General features: G+C 40.7%; 1 protein-coding gene and 1 long non-coding RNA gene across 3 annotated transcripts in view; one reads left to right on the forward strand and one right to left on the reverse strand.

The window, feature by feature from the left end:
• The first annotated feature begins 1,795 nt into the window (after positions 1 to 1,795).
• On the forward strand, positions 1,796 to 20,471 carry LOC141949854 (carbonic anhydrase 2). The gene is made up of 7 exons (XM_074883949.1): positions 1,796 to 2,044; positions 2,605 to 2,802; positions 13,707 to 13,825; positions 15,250 to 15,342; positions 16,099 to 16,161; positions 17,173 to 17,328; positions 19,621 to 20,471. Exons 1-7 carry the CDS (start codon positions 2,011 to 2,013, stop codon positions 19,738 to 19,740), a joined length of 783 nt encoding a protein of 260 aa, XP_074740050.1. The 5' UTR covers positions 1,796 to 2,010; the 3' UTR covers positions 19,741 to 20,471.
• LOC141949860 (uncharacterized) overlaps positions 16,535 to 20,938 on the reverse strand; it is a 47,806-nt gene continuing 43,402 nt past the window's right edge. For both annotated transcript variants that reach the window (XR_012630867.1, XR_012630868.1), the window contains one exon: positions 16,535 to 16,934. This is a non-coding gene — a long non-coding RNA (uncharacterized LOC141949860). The remainder of the gene's footprint in view (positions 16,935 to 20,938) is intronic.

The raw sequence follows: 20,938 nt of genomic DNA on the forward strand, positions 1-20,938 counted from the left end.
TTTCCCTGGTAAGAACCCTAAGCAGATCTTTTAGGAAGCCTACCATGCCAAACACTGTGTCGTGCTTAATCCTGTACTTGTCCTTTATGTGGTACTCCCTTTGACGTCAGTGGAAACGACATATGAGAGTGCAGAGGAATCAGGCTGAATTGATTTTTTTTATGGTAAGATTAAATGGAAGGAAGCTTTCTGAAATGTACAGAAACCTTATTCCTTCCTACAACATAAAGGGATGTTTTCTGCTTTATTCTTCAAGAATTCTTACCTATATGTATTTGGATTCTTACCTGTATATGTATGTGTTTATGAGAGACTGTCAATACACTTGGGCAGCACAACTGCTCAATCAATATCACTCAGTAAATCAAAACCACTCAATAAAAGTGATTGCTGAAAAGTATCTATAATGAGCAAACAAGGAATTTCTAATAGTTTTCTGACAACCATGTGCATTTCCATTTGTTGCTCTACATCACGTACACCATAGCCACTTCTAAGTAACTTCTGTGTATACACTTCTGCCTTCACATTTCCATTTTGCGGTTGCTAAACCATCCTGAGTAGAGGCATGCAAATATGAAAGGACACACACTGGGTTAATCAGTAATAAGCTTTAAATATTTTCTGCTTGTAGTCGAAGGAGACTGAGAAATGCCTTTAATTTTTATAAGCGATTTCCCAGCTGGTTGTTTTTGCTATTAGCAACAGTAACTACATTGTACGAATAGACTTTTCTCCCCCCTCTCAACAAATGAAAACAAATGGCACACATTTTACAATGTCGAATGTAAATGATGGGGTCATTCTGGTGTTGTTATTCTAGATTTACACCGACTTCATTGACAACAGAATTTAGACCCCTGTGGTTGAATCGCAACCGAATAAAATTAAAACCATATTTGAATAAACAGTCCTAACAAGAAAATGGGATAAACTAATATTACAGTTATGATGTCATTTTCATCCCCCAAATTGCTCGGAGCAAGAGGATGCAGAACAGCCTTCAAAAAGGATCATCAGCACACCCACTGGGTGCGAATGGCTTCACTGGGACAGACAGGCCCGCGGCAGCGCAGGGGCAACTCGAATTCAGCCCTTTGTAAAAGGGTTGTCAGGGTCTGATCCCTCCTGTCCTGCGAGAAAACACCAGCGTGTTGAGCAATATAAAAAAATCTAAAATAAGTATTGCTCAATTTTAATCTTGCAAGTCCATCCTCAGGAGTGGTAGCTGAGCCGCTCTCACGGCAAGTATGTATTTCCCAAATGTTAAGAAGTGAATATAAGCGCAGCTCTACCCACTCTTCTCCGAAAATGGTTAGAAAAAATACACTATCAAGTCATAAGCAATAACGTCCTCATTTTTCTGACGCGTGACCTCCCCTCTGCTAAGCGCGTTCACCTCGGCCTCCCAATCCCCGCTAATCCCTTCTAAACCCCTCCCGGCACCCACGAAACACCCCCCGTGGCGCGGCTGGCTGCAGGCGCCCCCCCGCCCCGCTCCGCGCCGTTCCGGCCGCCCCCGGCAGGGAGCAGCAGGGGACCGCAGCGCCGGCCCCACGCGCACGGACACGCACCCGCGCACGGACACGCGCGCCCCCGGCCCGCCGGCACCTCCCCAAGGTCACGGCGCTCCGCAGCGCCCCGCGTAGCGGCCGGACGCCCGCAGGTGCGCAATGCGGGCGGGGGGCACCGCGGGTGGGAGGGGGGACTTGGGGGGGGGGGCGGGGGGGCCGCTCGCGCCCCGGCTGCGGCCGCCCCGCGCCGCCCGGCTGCCGGGGGCGCTGCGGGCCGGGCCCGCCGCAGCTCCGCGGGCGCGGCGGCTCGCGGGTTATAAGGGACCGCTCTCTCCGCCCCCAGCGGAGTCTCCCTCCGCCCCCGGCCGCGCTCCCCACCCCTTCCTCCGGCCGCGGAGAAGGGCATGGAGTTGGCGGGAGCCTATAAAAGCCCCTGAGAGCGCGGCGGAGGCACGGCGCTGCGACAGCCTCCGCAGACAGAGCCGGGCCGCGCACCATGTCCCACCGCTGGGGGTACGGCAGCCAGGACGGTGAGTGCCCGGCGGGCTGCGGGACGGGACACCGCACCTGCCGCAGGTCCTCGGGAGCAGCGCTGGGACGTGCCCGCTGCGCGTCGCACTGAGCCCTTGCCCTGAGCGGGAATGAGCCCGGTGGCGCTCTTTTCCTTTTTTTTTTTTTTTCCCCCCCTTTTAACCTTGAGATGCCACCTGCGCCTGAGCAGCCAGCCAGGCGCGCCGCGCGATTTGCCTGGAGCATCTTCTTCTTTCCCGCTGCCGGTCCTTTACTTCGGTAACAGTGCAAGGAAGAGGGGAGGACGGGGCGCTGCTCCGGCAGGACGGGGTGGCCCCTAGAAGGGCTCCCCGGTAAAACCCGCGCCTCAGCCTCCCAGGCTCAGGGGCTGCCGGGTCCCCACTCTGCTCCCCAGGTGGGATTTCCCCTCTGTGTTGCCAGCACTGGCACCCCGCACAGGTGGTACTTTAGTAAAGGCTGATGCTAGCGTTAAAAACATCCTGGTTTTAGAGTGAGGGTTATCGCTTATATCCCCCGAGCTTTCGATGTTCCCACCGAGCTGCTTTACGCTGTCTTGCAGGACCCGCTCACTGGCACGAACACTTCCCCATCGCCAATGGGGAGCGCCAGTCCCCTATTGCCATCAGCAGCAAGGCCGCCAAGTACGACTCCTCTCTGAAGCCTCTCAGCTTCAGCTATGATGCCGGCACGGCTCGAAACATAGTCAACAACGGGCACTCCTTCAACGTGGAGTTTGATGATTCCTCTGACAAATCAGGTGAGACCTCATCTTCATGTGTGGGAGTGGAGATGGGAGAAACTGCTACTAAAATGTCTACGGAGGCCATAGGGTGTTTTAAAAGGCAAAAAAATACCAAAGTGTTTTGGCTCCAGTAAGGTCAGGATTCAGCTCCTTTAGGCTGGAAGGAAACTGAACTGCCGTTAGAAGTAAGCTAAACCTATCAGGGCTGTTTTGAGCTGCCCTGCTGTAAACTCCAGAAAATCGAGTTGCTTTATTTTTGTTTAAATCAGAAGGATTTGTATATGGGCTCAGCTGTGAAGAGAAAAAAAAAAATATTTGACAAGAACAATTGTAGGCATGGCTCATCATAAACTATTGACAAAATGGTTAAAGAGGCAAAGTACATGGTAGGAGGAAATTGGCCGTAGAATAACAAAGAATTACAGTTAACAACTTGAAGTGGAAATAGTTTGGGAATAGTTTCTTTGGTTATCAAAATATTATTTCATATTTCTGAAGCCAGTATGCTTCCAGGTTAGTACAGAAACAGAGGAATGATTAGAAAATACCTCTTCGTTCTTTTATAATTTAAACAAGTATTATCCCTGACATTTTCCTGACACTGGGCTTTCTAGATAAAGATAATGTGTCTGACACATTCCTACAAAGTCTGCAAGCAGGTAGTAGTTCCACAGCGTCTTACTGTTCATCGTACTGTATGGTGAAATTAAGCCCTGAATCCTGCAAACCTTTTAGTAATCCTTACTAAAAGGAATGGGCGTGTTGATGGACAGATGAAATCCAAGCCACAGTTACAACAGGTTAATTGTAGTTCTTTAATTGTAGTTTTTCAGCTGGCTGAATTTGCAGAAATCATCACTCTGCTATGATGATGTGTCTCTTTTTAATTTAGACAGAAAAAACAATCCTATTGTAAGTCACTGCCTTCTCTAGACACTGCCTGATTTAACTTGCTTGAGCAAGCGCCCTGTTTTTGCTAAGCGTTTTGTTGGCAATGTCATTTAGGGAATGGTGCTGAAAACAAATGATCCGTGCCTACTAAAAATGTGATGTTTCTGCAGGTAATGTAATATAACACTATAACAGACATTCAGCATTGCTCTAAGAATTTGACTTTGTATTTTTATTACAATCTTTATAACTGAACAATATTAAGTGGTCAGCTGTAAGTGTTCACAGTTGTATAAATACACATAGATCCATGTATAATTTGTGCAGAGCATCCAGATCAATATTTGTATGTTTTTTTTAAAGGAAAAAAGTATTCTGAGTTCTTAGTGTTTATTTTTCTGAAGCACTGAGGAGCCAAAGAGCTGAACACATGTTCATTTTAACAGTGTCATGGGGAATAAGGTAAATGATTCAGAGAACAAAAAAGAATTATGTGTTCACCAGTTACATGCGAGTTTGCTCTTGCTGTCATCCTGCTCTCACTGGGCCCAAGGGAAGCAGGTTCAGGTCTTCACCGTATAAACACACTATTATGTGTTCGCAAGTTTGGAAAGACTGAACATTAGGTTGTATTTGATAACTTGGGAGGAGAAAATGGCAGGAACATATAATAATGTAAAGAAATGTCTGTAGGAAGAATGATTTTTATGAGGAAAGTCAGTGCAGAACCAGAACATCTGTGACAGGGATCCTCTGACAGATATGCAGTGACACAGCTTTTAGAGTGGGAGGATAGGAGATGCAAGTAGAAACATTCTCAGTAGCTCTATTAGTGAATCAGACACTGATTATTCTTTAGAAAAAAACATTAAACAGATCTCTGTGAAGCCAGGTAAGGGTGGTTCCTTTAGTATCACACTTCCTATCGAAAATTACAGTGCATAGAATCTACCTGGCAGCATGCTTAATGGCTTCATTTGTATGCAGTTAACTAGGTAACCTACTTTCCTTACACAAAATAGAGCTGTCTTTGACTTGACTGTGCTTGATTCACTCCTATTTTTGAATTTGAGACTAACTATAATGCACGTACCAAATTCTTGGTTAGACATCATGCAACAGTCACTCAAGGGAAAACTATGGGAAATTGTGATGTGCTGGTATGTTTTACAGAAGACAATGGGATAAAATCCTGTAAATACTTTATACAGGCTGTATTGTTTGCTCCTGTGAGCTGTCCCATATGTAGTAATGAATTGTTTGTGGTGATAGGCACAAAATGAAGTAGTAAGATCACTGTTTGTGAATAATTTTCAAGACATGAATAATTGCACACAAAGAAGTAAATCCATTCATTAAGAATCTTCAGGCTTGTAACTAATGACCCTGAAGTAAATGGAACAGCAGTTCTAGGCATTAATGTCTGTTGCATACTCTGAAGAGCAGGAGTCAAAAATGAGTTCTTCCAATTAAAAAATAGAGGTAGTAATAGTTAGTATAGTAAAAATAGGTAAGAAAGCTAAAATGCATTTTTGGATAAAACTTTGAAAATAATTGCTACTTATTTCTTTGATTCAGAAAATATGTAATGTGAATACTGTTGATCACAAGTACCAACAAGTAGATGTCACAATATTTAAAATTTTGGTATAAAATATTTTCCCCCAAATAAAAGGCTGTTCCCCCAAAATGTGTATTTCTTACAGTATGTTTGTGCATACAAGAATATGTAATAAAAAGCTTCTGCCCGTATCAGTGAAAAACTAAAAATCTAAAAAAAAAATAAGATTTCTTAAAATGATATCCCATCTTTATTCTTTAGCATAGTAAGGATGTAAAATAAAAATTTTAACTTTTTAAACAAAAATAATCTAGATGCAATTTATGTGACTAATGTATCTTCACAGAAGAAAATGGTTTTTTTTCTCTGCTCTTAGCAGATCTCTTTACTGATAGGTGGGGCTTTGTAGACATAACTCTTCATCCAGGTTGTAATTATGGCTATGATCATAATAAGTTTTCTCTACAATGATGCTTTAACAGGTAAATGATGTTAAAATCTTTGATAGCTTTAGAACCTGATTTATTTTACTTTCTTACTAATTTCCTTAGATATGCTTTGATGTTACTAACCATGTTTAGAAAAACCCTCTTTCTAAGCAATTACCCCCCAATCTTCAATTTCACTTCTTGTAGTACAGCCTTTGAATTTCTTGGGTTATCTGACAGCTTTTTATATTCCAGAACACACTTCTAAAGGCTCAGTCAATTCCCAGAGTGAATCCCCTTCAGATTTCACAGTTGTTGGTTGGCAGAAATGGTGTATGGAAACGAAATTCACAAGCCATCATTACCTTGTTTATGAACACTTTTTTGTTTGCTGAAACTCCATGATTTTCTCTTAGATAAAAGGATATCTTCTGTCTTGTTTCCTTGCAGTCTTTCAGAATGTTTTCTTGGACTTGTATGTAGAAAGTGAACAGTGACTTCCTCTTTCAGTTGTTACTCAGTCTCTCTTCTTCAGTTCTTGCAGTTGCTTTCTCAGTTCTGATGTCTCTTGTCTTAATGATAGTGAGAGTTGAAGTATTTGTAGGCATTCATCTTTAAAATTTCTATAGCTTTAAATAAAAGCAAAAATTCATTATGGTAAAAGTGTCACTAGAAATAAAACTCCAAATTCAGGTTCATCCACTCTTTTATCCTGGGACCTGACCTTCCATATATAAGTAAAGCAAGCGGTGCTGATAAAATAAAGTGCATTATTATAATTTAAGTTAGGAACTTTATTGCAAAGGTGTGTCTCATCAAGGGTACTTATTTTATCATATTAAACACTTGATATTATAGTCTGCTGTAAGGACATGTGCATTGTTTCACTCTTAAAAGTCAGAAGTAAACAGCGACTTCTCAGAGCTGTAAAACCACCGGAAGTGACTTTGCTCAAGAAAGGCTCAAGAGTCTGAAAGAAGATTTTGTAACATACTTGTAATGTGTTCTCTCTGTAAGTTCCCTGGAAAACTTTTCAGAAATCCCCTAAAACCTGAAATTCAAATGGTAAATGCTCACAGCAGTAGCCACTGTATTCTGTATTTTCCGATCATGTGTTTGATGAGCTTATAAAAGGAAGAAGTCAATCAGCAATTAATTTATTCCATAACAAGGATGTTAAAGTACTGTATTTTAGCTGTAGGACCTGACAGGAGTGAATTGCAGCTATGGTGTAAGGCTCTAGAGACATTGTTAAAAATACTGGTAATTTCTGCATGTGGACAGGTCTCTTAAGTGTTTCCTTGGCCTTTCTTGCTGTTTAGCTAGAAATAATATTGAAATCCAAGACAGAGTCCCAAGTAAATCCAACACTTTTGCAAATATTAAATCTAAAATTATGAGGAGATCTAGGGAAATGAAAATACTGTATTGACCTTGATATTAGCAGCCCTTGTGAGACTTTCAATAGATGTAATCAAATGTATTACCCAATTCTTCCTATAATTGTAAATATTAATGAGGGTGCTTCAGCTGTTGTGAATTATGACTCACTGTAAACAAACCAGTCTGGTCTGTTACATGAGTTATTCAAGAGCCAGTGCTAGCACTGCTTGGTTGGCAGTGAGTTACTCTGAAAGTTGTGCCACTGTTGTTCTTTTCCTACATTTCCACCTCAGCTGGTAAACAGAGGACGAAACACACAGATCTGCTATCTTTAAGGCACAACTCTTAATTAAAAGTCACTGCTGCTGGTCTATTCTTAGGCTTCCCAGCTCCAAAGATGTAATATTAGCTATGCCAGAATAATTTGCATGTTATCAGTATACAGTCATGGACTGAAGGTCCACAATGCAGTATAGCCTAAGCAATGTGTTGAGCCTTTAGAGTCATAGATGAGAACTGATTGCTTGTAGTTTTAGGGGACTGTATTCAGACACCTGTTTGTGTCACAAGTACTTTTGTGCACTGCTTGACTAGAAAGTCAGAGATCCCAGAGGGTGTGTGATCATTAAGTCATTTCTCTTGTGAACTGGGCTCACCAGAAGCTGCAAAGCCTATGTAAGCAAGTGACTGGAGAATAGCTATAGTGCTTCCAGGAATTGGAAAGGAAGATGAGGGGGCTTGAGATCAGTCCTGCATGTTTCAGGCCTTCATTTCTTTAGAGCCCAAAAGTGCTATCCTTCACTTACATCAGCTTTTTTTTTTAACATGCAACTTCTCAGCAGAAATTTGACACGGATTGTGCATTTAACAGTCGTGGCAACTTCCTTCCCTTCTTCCAAATTCCTCCTCTAGAGGTGCTTTTAATGAAAAACTAGGAGAAACTAATCAGCTGTTATCAGCTAGGACCACTTTGAAAAGTTTATTTTTAAGATGTAATGAATCTGTGTGCCAAATGTCACCATGACTACTCTTCCCAGCTGATATATTTGTTCATTTGCTTATAGGCACAAAGGACTGCTGCATATTTGGAGGCAATGCTCACACCTTAAGTTTGTTAATAGAATCATAGAATGGTTTGGGTTGGAAGGTACCTTAAAGATCATCTAGTTCCAACCCCCCTGCCATGGGCAGGGACACCTTCCACTAGACCATGTTGCTCAAAGCCCTGTCCAACCTGGCCTTGAACACTTCTAAGCATCCACAACCTCCCTGGGCAACCTGTTCCAGTGCCTCACCCTCACAGTAAAGAATTTATTCCTTATCTAATCTAAATCTGCCCACATTCAGTTTAAAACCATTCCCCCTAGTCCTATCACTACACTCCCTTTATAAAGAGTCCCTTCCCATCTTTCCTGTAGTCCCCTTTAAGTACTGGAAGGCTGCCGGAAGGTCTCCCTGGAGCCTTCTGTTCTCCAGGCTGAACAACCCCAACTCTCTCAGCCTGTCCTCATAAGGCAGGTGCTCTAGCCCCCTGATCATCTTTGTGGCCTCCTCTAGACTCGCTCCAACAGGTCCATGTCCTTATGTTGGGAGCCCCGGAGCTGAACGCAGTATTTCAGGTTGAGTCTCACCAGAGCAGAGCAGAGGAGGAGAATCACCTCCCTCAACCTGCTGGCCACACTTCTCTTGATGCAGCCCAGGATAGGGTTGACTTTCTGAGATTCAAAATAAAAATCCTTCATTAGATCTCAATGTAATACGAGCACTATGCCCAATGCACAATTTTTGGTGCTGTAAGCAGTCACTAGGATTAGTGTTGTAGTTACTACCATCAGAAATTAAACCAGTAGTTACTTTTAAGAGAACTTTAGTGCTTCCAACTCTTCTTACGAGGTCATTGTCAGCTCATATGGTGAAACATGAGGATTGAAGGCTGATCAGGGACTCAGTACAGGGCCTTATAATTCTTAGAGAACCTCCATTTAAGAGACTACATGGGAAATAAACTCCACTGGCCCCAGGGAGTGTGAGAAAGATTAAGAACCTAAATGACTTTGTATCCTTAAGCAGGTCAGAGTCTCTCTGACTGCTGCCCAGTCTGGATGAAATAGTTCAACTGAGGTGAATCAGAATCACTGACCTGCTGCCGATACACACGTCTGCAGGCCTGCTGCATTTTGGCACATGTTTTATTCTGGTCTATCTTTGTGGAACATCCTTGTTGCTTTATCAGGCTAACCCTCTAGCAAGGTCAGAGAAGGGTGTTTTTCTTATGAGATACCAAATACGTAGTTGTCCTCTTGGTGAAACCCATTACACATGTTTTCTGCAAGTACGATCCCTACAGTCAGATGCTTGCATGCTGTCCTGCACTCTTGCTTGTCATGATACAGTGTCCTAGGAGGAATGTCTGAAAGAGATAACATAAAGAAGGAAACATCTCGCAAAATGTGATGCTCTGTACTCCACATTTCACAGAAGTGACAGCTTACCCTAACTGAACTCTTCAGTCTGTCAGATGGGGAAGCCCATCCTTGCATAAGAACACGAGGCTAATCCCTGAGCATCCTTGTAAGAGCCTTTTTTGTGCCATCAGTAGTGCATGGTGGTCAAGATTTTTTTTCTCAAGTAATGCTTCATCTACTTTGTCTCCTCAAGTCCTGTTTTTTGCTATACAGATGTCTGTACAGAAGATTACAGAATTACAATGCATATATTTACATACACACATACCTACCATGTCACATACACATGCAGATCTACTGTAGGCTGGTAAAAAATTATGGCTTGCTTGATGCCAAAGCAGTGTGTGTGCAAGAGGGCTGTGCTCGAAGGTAAGGTGCTTGAAATGTCCTGCTGATAGGTTTTTGTTTGGTGGAGTCTCAAATAGAACTGAATTTCCTAAGTTTAGAGCTCTGGACATCCATTGTGCTGTAGTGGACCCATTATTTCAGCTACTGGAAGGAGCTTTGCTGTCAGTGATTTCCATTTGAAGAGCACTTTCTCATTCTGCATTTTCTCAGAGTAGCAAACTTTATAGTAGTATTTTTCTTACCACGCTAATTAGTATCACAGGAAGGAATTAATTCTAACTCATGAAACAATCTTGTAGTTCAGCCATTTTGATTATTTCTTTGACAGGTTTAATGCCTTGATGACATTTATTAGTCTCCTGCTCTGTATAGAGAGAACATCCCATAGGAGGTAACTAAATAACAGTAATTCCACAGTATAGCTACAGAAATTCACAGATGTGGATGCTGCCACTTCCTGAAAAAAGGTATGAAGTGGTCCACAGTGTTTTTTACAAAGCTGTTCTGTTCTACATGGGAAGGGTAACTACCCAGTGACTTGCCCTTAAATAGAACAGTGAAGTTGTGTGGCCTCGGTAAACAGCTGTCCCAGATGCAGCAAAATGCCTTTTGACTTCTATGTGTTTCTAGATGTCCCAAGAAAGTGTAATGGGGACAAACCAAGTTCACCTTCTTTATCCAAGAAATCCCACACACATAAACGGAACAGTTCGTGTGGTTATTTGACTTTCCAAATTAGTGCTGCTAATACTGAGGCTCACCTAATTTACAAAATGTTATGAGATCATTTCATAACAGTGCAATATAATTACTGGATGTTACTGGTATAACTTCTCCAGTAAAGGGTAGAAGGTTGAAAACAGTTACCGTTTCTTAATCTGAGCAAAGTAGCTCCAAATTTATCTCACTGTAACACTTCAAATAATTGTCAAATAGAAAAACAATTTGCATTTTCAAGCTGTCACCTCTTGGGCTGTTAAACCTCTATGGACACCAGGTTATGATGTAGATTGTGTTGAGTAGGTTGAGTCTGTAAGAAAAGAATCTTTTCTGGGTTGGCTTGTGCTGTCTTCACTCTGCATCTGAAGTTGTGCTATATAACAAGAGGGAACACAGCTACGTATGTATTTTCAGGATGGTTTTCACTAATGCTAATTTCAAAAGGAAGGGGGCTAACAATCAGATGCTCAAAGATGGATCAGAACTTCCCCATCCCTCAAAAAAAGTGGATGGAAAGGTTGGACTTCTATTGTCAGTGAGGCCCAAATGGATGTCACATAGGACAAGGACAAGTCACCGGTGTGAATGTTGCTCCAATTCTCAATGAACTTTTATTTTGCAAAAGCTGGTAGAATTTATTAATGGTTTAAAAAGCTTGTGCTGGAAAAAAAATGAAGCTCTAACATTTCTATTTTGCCTTTTAAGTTTAATTTAAAATTTTACTTCTTTGGAAGGGCTGAGAAGTATTAAAAAAAATAACTACTTAATGTAGGCTAGAACAAGAAGGGCTGTTCTGTAATTAAGCCTGCTGAATTTGTATTCATTCACACTAATCTAATTATTACTTTCTTTGAATGCTCTGCTGTGAGTCAAAATAAGCTAGTGCTGGATTTGAGAACCACAGAATGAGAAAAGTAAGCGAAAACTGCAAAGAGATTTTTGTGCATCTTTTGAATTTTATGAGACTGTAACAAACTTTGCGTAGAGAAATAACACTGCAGATGAATCTAAGAAAATTGCATGGTTCTGCTTTTCAGCATGCTTTCCATTGATTAATAATGGCAGATTAACTTGTGCTGCGCTAGTGCTTTCTGAGATTGTGGAATGGTGGAACCTCAGTCCATTTGTACCTGCAATGAGCAGCAAGTCCATTAGCCAAACAAACTGAAACTGAAACATTGCAACTCCATGGCATCATTTTTAAATGAAACATGATACTGTGTGGATTAAATGATTTTGCATCTGTAAAGGCATAGCAACCGACTACTTCATTTTCAAAAGGAACTTACGCACATTCACAGTCGCCATTCTGAAAAGAAGTATTCTGATTTGTAGTCCTGTGCTTGAAACAGTTACGCTTCTTGGCAACTAGCACATGCAGAAACATAAAAGTAGAATAAGATATGTTCCTATTTAATTACTTTAAGTAGCCATTGTTCTTTGTGTCACATAGCTTGACAATAGGTAGGGCAAGTCTTGGTCTGTTGGCTGTTCAGTTTTGGCTACAGTATTGGAAATATATTCACAGTTTTCAAATAACATGTTGGGAGACTTCTAAATATACTTACCAAAGGAACCCCAAGCAAATGCTAAATTTGTCCACTGAACTCAAATTTTGCATGTGTAAGGCACACCAGTGGAAACCAATGTGTTTTACGTGTATCTTATATTTAATTTTCATGTATTCCATTTTTTTAGTCAAATCCTTCTCACTTCATTGCCAAGTATCCATGGCTGTTGTTGTCCATGCTTGCATATAATCAGAATTATTCAAACCTGAACAGGCAGTGACCTTTTCCTATCTGCATTTGATGTATATTTTCACACATGCACGTATTGTGATAGTGTCCAGACTAATTGCAGACTGAAAGGAAAGCATCTTTACTCCACAGAACCATTTTGTTTGTGGCACATACACAGAGCACACTTACATGTAATATTTGATGTCAACACTCTTCTGTCACTTTATTGTGTGTATATATATATATGCACACACATATATATAGATAAATTGATCTCTAAGATATATAGCACTTCAAATTACATTTTAAAGTATTTTTATTTTTAAATACTAACATCTTAAAGATTTAATTGTGGATTTGAGATGCTTAGCAAAAAAACCCCAACACCAAACCTCAAACCAGTGTGAAACCTTGCTCTAATAACTTGGATAAATAGCTCTATTTAATAGGACTATTTGTTATTGTTCTGTGCTTTATGCTGCACTGGAGGAGACATTGTCTGTGCCTTGAGCATTTTGCAGTAATAGGGCTTGATCCTGCATATCGTAATGGTGATTGGTCACAGTTTAAGTACAAGGTTAAAACTAACAAGCGGAATAAGGGAGCTCAGGGGAACTCACTCCTGTATAATTGAAAGTGTGGCTGGGCATTCCATTTACAGCAGTCCCATGGTAGGAGTAATGTCAGATAGTGGAGAACATAAGTAAATGCCTCACTTCTGACCCATATTTTTAAAAATCTGTCTCTGCAGACATTGCCATTTTCATCACCATTTTTTAAACTCATTCTTGAGGAGTAAAGGATGGGAGGGACAAGAGATTTGAATTCACAGCTCTGCAATGCCTTGCGCTGTGTCTAGTGCTTTACCTCGCTGCAATCCATGGCTAACGGGTGTTTAGGTTTAATTTGGAACAAAACCCATTTTGCTCAATCCAATCTGCCACAGGATTTGCAGGATTAAGGCCTAAATGGATAAAGTGTCTAAAATGAAGGGACAGAGTATGTTAGTAAGTGAAAGATTATTTGGTCTTTAAGTGTACTTCCATAGAATAACTCTATATGGGCCTCTTACAAAGACTATTATTTTTCTTGGTGGTTTTTTTTATTTGGTGACAGAAAAGTTACATCCTTAGCTCTCCCCTCGTCACCTGTAATATTAGCATGCCTGTTAAATTGCCAGTGAGATGCTCACTGTAAAGTCACTTATGTTTTTTATACATTTATTATTGGTTTTGGCGTAGTGCAGCAATGTACCATTGAAGATGGTCTGGAGTAGCATGGCAGCATGTAGAGCAATGAACTGTAATTCACTTGAAGACTTGAGATGGCCATTTCACTTTGAAGTGAGACTTTATAACAAAAAAGGCTCTTTGCTTTGCAGTTCTGCAAGGAGGAGCGCTGGATGGAGTCTACAGACTGGCACAGTTTCACATTCACTGGGGATCCTGTGAGGGCCAAGGGTCTGAGCACACTGTGGATGGTGTGAAGTATGACGCAGAGGTAGGACATGACTTACCTTCTCCAGTCAGCTTCTCTACAGATCTTCATAGGGTGAGAGATTGTGGTGGTTACCAAAAAGGATTATGGTACAATGCTACCTACTCCTTGCAAGAGCAGAGATTAGAATTGGAGGACACATGTAATATTCTTTTTCTCAGCTACTTCATGTCAAAGGGACTAACAGAAGCAGAAAACCCCTCATTAATTATCCCTGTTTTTTCCCTGCTTCTTGGTGACTCCTGAAAATTATGAAGAAATAGAATTGCAGCACCTCTGTACACACAAATCTCCTTTTCCTGGCTTCAGTTCTTAAGATCAGAGACATTTATATAAACAACAGAATAATTTTGGGGCAGACCCTTTCATCTTTTCGTAGCAAAGAAGCAAGGGGAGTTGTGAAGAGCACAGCTTGCAAAGTGAGACCTTGCAGGCACTCTTTGTAATGTCCTTAAGACTCCTTAAGACTTTGTAATGTCCTTAAGACTCCTTAAGACTTTGTAATGTCCTTAAGGCTTTGTATGATAGTCTCACTACAGAAGTGGGGTGACTTGAGTGCCTTGCATCCCACCTTTCCTTGTCCCTTGTTTAGAAATCTACCTCTGGATGCTGTGACAGACTTGTTTAACCCTTTCATAAATACACATTGACTGAACATACATGTGATTTGCATTGCCGGATAAAAGAAATGGCCTCACAAATTACTTGGCTCTGCTGCTTTTTCATGAGATAGAAGTAGCTTTTGTCTTATCTGAGAAACTTGCCATTGTCTTACCTCTGTTCACAGTACCATAATTACTTGCTCAACTTGACTTGCAGATGTGGGGAAACAGCCAGATGAACTAAATTAGAAATAACTTGAAAATGAAAAAGAGAGCAGCATCCTCGCTAATGTGACTTGGAGATTAATTTCATATTCTTTTCAGAGGCTTTCCAGAAACAGACAGGACTGATTTTTTTAAAAGCTCTCTAGATTGCAGGTCCAATCTGTAGTTAATGTGTCTTCTCTGCTTCTTCTGACACTGACAATCATGTATTTCAGTGTTGATAAGAACTCCAGGATATATAGAATTTAAATACTACATCAAAATCCTGCAGGCTGCATGCGGGAAAAACTCATGCTGGAGATAACAGGAGCTTCACCAGACTAAAAGCAGAACAATACAGCCACAGTTTGCATTTAAAACTCATCTGGGGATGAGAGTGAGAAGCAAAATAAAATGCATGACAGAAATACCTTTGCATAAATGAAACTTGAAAGTAGATGAATGATTCAACAAATTCTTAACTGTACACAAAAGTTAAATCTCAGCAGTAAAACACCATCTGCTCTTAATGTTTAATAAGTTACTTCCCTGCATCCTCATTTGTAAAATATTGTGGATGGAATATTGTCTTCATAGTGCTTCTTATTTTCTTGCTCCTAGCTCCATATCGTTCACTGGAATGTAAAATATGGTAAATTTGCTGAAGCTGTGAAGCATCCTGATGGTTTGGCTGTGGTAGGCATCTTTATGAAGGTTAGTTAAACTTTTTCTTTTGTATTATTTGGATGAGTCCAGTATGTTCATTGTGTTGCAAGGGGATCTAAGAGTCTAAAATGTAGAATAAAGCAGCATTATGCTGTACTGCCTAAACCCATAGCATACTAGGTGGTACTCCAAATTCTTGTCTTGCTCTACATATAAAAATTGTACACCAGCCATGGAGTATGACTGCCATCATCACTGTGGCAGGCCTATAGCAGCATACTTTGCCTTCATCATGACAGTGACACTGCCATAACTCTTATCAGTGAAAAGTCATGTGCATAATTGACAGTTCTCTGTGTATGAATCTGCAGTACGACCAGCCTAAGTAACACCTATTTTCCTTTTCCTCTCATTGTTAAATGTCCAGAGCATCTTGTCTTCACAGCTAGTTGGAGAAGGTGATTGTGCCCCAGCAGTGTGCACTTTGTCCTGGCCTCACTGTATTTTATTAGGAGAGTGACTTCTATGAAAAAAGAACAGCTCAAGTCCAAAAATAAAACCACACACTGTAAATGAAACTACCTTTATTCTGTCCAGTGTCCTTGGCTGACCTATTTGTGCTGACTGTCAAGTGGCATGATTTTACAGAGACAGTTGCAGTCACTTTTGCTATAATACTACTGTTATGTAATGAAATGGTGCTGGGAAAACGTGCTATAAATGTTTCCTTGAGAACTGTAATGGAAAATTAAAGGTATCATGAGAATGCATGTTTATTTTCTTTTCATATGGTTTCTGTTACAGGTAGGAAATGCCAGGCCTGAAATACAGAAGGTTGTGGATGCTCTGAACTCCATTCAAACCAAGGTAATATTTGCTACCTGTGGTGATAGACACAATCACGACTGTGCTGTGTTGTTTTCTTCAGAAAGTGGATTTTTTTACTACTTCCCAGTCTGCTACATGTACGACAGTAAAACAAACCTTCCTGCCATCAGCAGTAATCTTCCTGTAATCCTAAATGCAAAATAGATTTGAATGAAGTTGTGGTAGAGGGCAGGCAATACTAGAAATGGCAATTATTTTGTATCTCTGACTATATTTCTCTGTCTTTTAACTGCATTTAAACCTGTAGGGTAGGATTCATTTTCCTAGTCTAAATTACTCTTCTAGGTGCCCTTTCTAGTCAGTGATGACAGCTGCAAAAGGCACTTCCCCTCATCTCCTGCTGTGGGATAAATTTTCTCCTCCAAGAGGTCATGTTTCTCTTGGCTATTTCTAGAGAGAGTCCAGATAAGAAGTTTGATCAGGGTATATAACTCTTAGGAAAAAAAAGCCTTTCTGTATTTTAAATATTGTCTGAAACATGTGTGTGATCTTAATGACCTGAGTAATGAGAAACTAAAAGTACTTACTGAGTAGTGGGTAAAGGCCTGTGCCAATGAGAAATGTGGACAGGAAAGGTAAGAATGAGACTGCGCTGTCATCTTTGTCATCAGGCTTCCTTTGAGGTAAATGGATGTTGCCATTTACTGCAATGGACTCGCCAACAGGTCTCCCAGGTTCTATGTTTCCATTGCAGTCAGTGTACATGGCATCTGAAATCTCATTGTTCCTTCAAGCAGGGTCAAATCATATCTCTAGGAGCAAGGAACATAAATTCAACATTTCAAATGAAAGTCTTATGTTATAAGAAATACATTCCTGAAAGTCTTTAATCCCAAATGTACTGTAGGAAGCACTCAGTGCTTCATGCCAAGCTCCATTTCTGCCTTTCTCCAAACATGGAGCTTCCTGTAGGAGACTTCAGTACTGCAAGCCTAGCATGTGTATGTGGTCTCTCCCCTGATGTTTGCCCACCTACTTTCTCTATTGTAGGGAAAGCAAGCTTCCTTCACAAACTTTGACCCCACTGGACTGCTTCCTGCATGCAGAGACTATTGGACATACCCTGGCTCACTGACCACCCCCCCCCTGCTCGAATGTGTGATCTGGCATGTCCTGAAGGAGCCCATTACTGTCAGCCCCGAGCAGGTAGGTCTTCAATGAATGGTGCTAGTAGATGTGTACTGGAGTCATATTGATTGCTTCAGTTCAGCCCTCCAGGCCATCTTTGAAGTGGTGGTTTATGTTACTGCAGAGCTATGCAGGGCAATAGCTAGTATCACATGTCAAAAATATGTATCTGAAGTGGTTATCCTCTTCTGTCAGGACTCTGCTTCTATGTGTGGAAGTAGAGTTTGCTGTAAAATGTAAGGCTGTCCCCCATTTGGACACAGTCCAGGGAAAATTTGGGGGGTTTTAAAAATTTAATCAGGCTTTCTAGATACATGGTTAGAGCTGCCATGTGGTAAAAATCTGGGAAAATTGTAGCATGCACGAAAAGACCATTTGCACATGCAGAGTTAGTCTAGCACGTGTTATGAGCATCAGCAGGTTTGCTGTACATGCACACATCACCTGGCTGCGTATAATTGCCCTGAAAATACTGGGATTACCAAGCATCTGAAGAGCATGTATTCTGCATCCGCAGTTTCACACCGTAGAGCTGTGGTTGGTTTGTTGATCTTCCAGGATTTCCAGGACACAGGGCTCATTTTACAAGTTCTAGTCAGCATAGAACAGACTGGGAAATCCCACGCAGAATTGTGACAATCCTAACAAAACTGCATTGTTCAGAAGAGAGAAAACTTGCAGATTCCAGAAGTCTGCTGCCTGAAAAAACCCTTTACTCTGAGCATCTTGAGGAGGATAGAATCTTCCTAGTATGAAGGAGCTTGTGCAGATTAAATCACTCCTGGCTCTAGCTTTCTGCACCATCCATTAATGAAATGACATAGAGGCAAGATTCCATCCGTGGGTTCGCATCTATGTGCTTGGGAGATATAAACAGAATCTAGAGCCTATAAATATAAACTAGCCCTGAAGGGCCTTAGTTTACCCTTCAGACTCTCAACTCCCTTTTGTCAATGTAAGGCATGCTAACACTATATATGCATAATTCTAGGGGGTTTATTCAGCTGATAAGAAAAAAGTGCAACTGAGCTGTTATGGGACTTAACGTAATGAAAGATAGAATAAATGACAAGGAAGAACTATTGGAAATAATAATTACAGAAATGCTTACCATTGATAAACTGCCAGGGAGCATTAAAGTTGACACTGTCTACTTATTTTAAACTGCTGGTATCGCTATTGATAATGTGAGGTTTGCAAATACGGTCTTATTATAGGGCAGGAGCATATTCACCAAAATAGATTTGTTTTTCCTACTACACCTACTTTAACCACCTGCAAGTGGTAAAAGGCACCACTTGTTTCTCCCACACACCCCCCTCCATATTACCATCTACATTTCAAAGATGGATTTGAGATCAAAACAGTGTGTGTGGCAGCTTGCCTTTTCATTCCAAAGCTGATCAAAACAAGAAACCGTAAAGCGGAGTATTGACACTGGGTTTAAGTTGAGTTGGTTTTCCAAAGACAGATAAAAGCTGGCTATTACAGCAGGGTGTAGCGAACCCATTATCATTTGCTGTAGTGACACAGCATTTCCTGGCAGAGGTTGAGCTTCAAACTTTGTTCCTGTTGGTTCTGAAGGTAAAGTCCTCACCTGGCTGGTCACTGCTGGGGGCCTTCCTCCTTGAATGAGGGAAAGCCTGACTCTTACAAAATGCTGTATCCCACCTACATATTTTTGTCAGCAGTTCCAGCTGTCTTTACAAGATCACATTTGGGATGGGTTATTATTTTGGCACAGACTTTTTCTTAGTTTTGGAGATGCCCACTTAGACATCAAGGTGCTTTTATTACATCAGACTGTGTACACACTGATTTTACTTTAGAAACAAGCACTAAAACCTTACAGTATGCTCCTATTGATGTGGAGTGATTTCCTCTCTCATTGTATTTGAAAATCAAGAAAACTTGAATGAATTTGGCTGCTTTAATTTGAACCAAGGGTAAGGTAAATTTATTTTTTTAATATCAACTGGACGCACAAAAATCCAACTTTCAAAAGAGCCAAACCAATATACTTGCAAAGGATTCTGAAAGGATTTTAATTCAGATCTGAATCAAGGACAAACAGCTCTTTGTGCACAGTGTTCAGAAAATGTGTGCCTAGGTCTTTGTCTTCTGTACTTTCTTAGTTCTTGGTAGGATATTTTGTGGACAGGAGAGCCTGTGTCAGGACCGTTTCTTTAGACCATTAGTGCTGGTGAAATTTTGAGTTGGACCTCTGGCTCAGGCCCAAGGTGTATAATTCAAATAATCCTGCTGAAACAAGAGTATGCATTTGAGGACATTTGTGCTTTTTTTCTACAGATGTGCAAACTCCGTGGCCTTTGCTTCAGTGCTGAGAATGAGCCTGTGTGTCATATGGTGGACAACTGGCGCCCATGTCAGCCTTTGAAAAGCAGAGAAGTCAGAGCTTCCTTCCAGTAACCTCAGTGCTGAGTGTGTTAGAAATTGCTGTGTTTGTGAGGAGCCCCTTTTGCTAAGCACAAATCAGACCTTTGCCATGTGTGCCCTGGCAACATCTTGTTTCCCAGGTCCATTCTTTCTTTCGCTCTGCATCTAAAATGCCAGCTAATGAAATGTGAAAGGCTCTTGGCCAAATAGGAAAGATTTCTTAAGGTGTGGGGTTGGGGGAAGCATGGGGGGGTGTGGCTGTGTGCGTTTTGGTGACTATTTCTGCGACTGACCCTATGGTATAACAGTATGTTGGCTACTTGGGAGAGGATATGCTGAGAGCAAAATAAGCCATTTTAAGAAACCTCATCCACTGGTGTGATAGGACACATAACTAACAATAACTTGAAGCTTTGTGAAAAGCACAGGAATACAGAATCTAGGTATGATTTAGGAAAAAAAAAAGTACTTTGAGAAAGCAAAATGAATATTGAGAATTAGACTTCTTAGATTTTAAGAAACTGACATGTAAATATTTTTGACTGTTTTACATTTTTACCCATGCTATCGACAACCTTGATTATGTCTTAATGGTAGTGTTGGATTTTTTTAATTAAAAATGTTCTAAGTTAAGTATTATCTTTAAAAGTTGTTACCATAGGAATAATACAAAATATCTTTTCATTGAAGTAATATATGCTCTAATTTAAAGAGGAAAACAATATTGTATTTTAGATAACTTCTCTAATAAATCTATACTTATATTTTGCTTCCATGGTGTTATTTTAATTCAGGAAAGGAATCACTAATCCGTTTTCATCGTTTCATATTAAACATAATTACTAAACATCTAGTATATTGGGAATTGCTTTCAATGACAGTGAAGGTGAATGCCAACCTATATTAGGAAATTTTCTCTAAGTAGCTCTCTGATAGACAGCAGAAGGAAGTGTTAGTTTTGAGCAATAGAAAACTGTCAAATCTCCCCCTGTGAAAAGCTTCCCCATTTAAAACACTGCCTCCCTCCTTCAAAAAAAAAAAAAAAACCCAACCAAAAAACACAAAACCCCCAAAACCAGAACAGTAAAACAAAATGTTCTTTTGCCACAAGTCATTTGTTCTAAGTTCAGCTTTTCTTAATGGAGCTATAAAGGTACTTGTCTCTTCTTACAACCGTGCTGACTAATTCAGGTTCTTCATGTTGAGTGGTTTGAATACTCTACTGACTGTC

The sequence above is a fragment of the Strix uralensis genome, chromosome 1 (genome assembly GCF_047716275.1).
Source record: "Strix uralensis isolate ZFMK-TIS-50842 chromosome 1, bStrUra1, whole genome shotgun sequence".
In the NCBI taxonomy this organism is placed as follows: Eukaryota; Metazoa; Chordata; class Aves; order Strigiformes; family Strigidae; genus Strix; species Strix uralensis.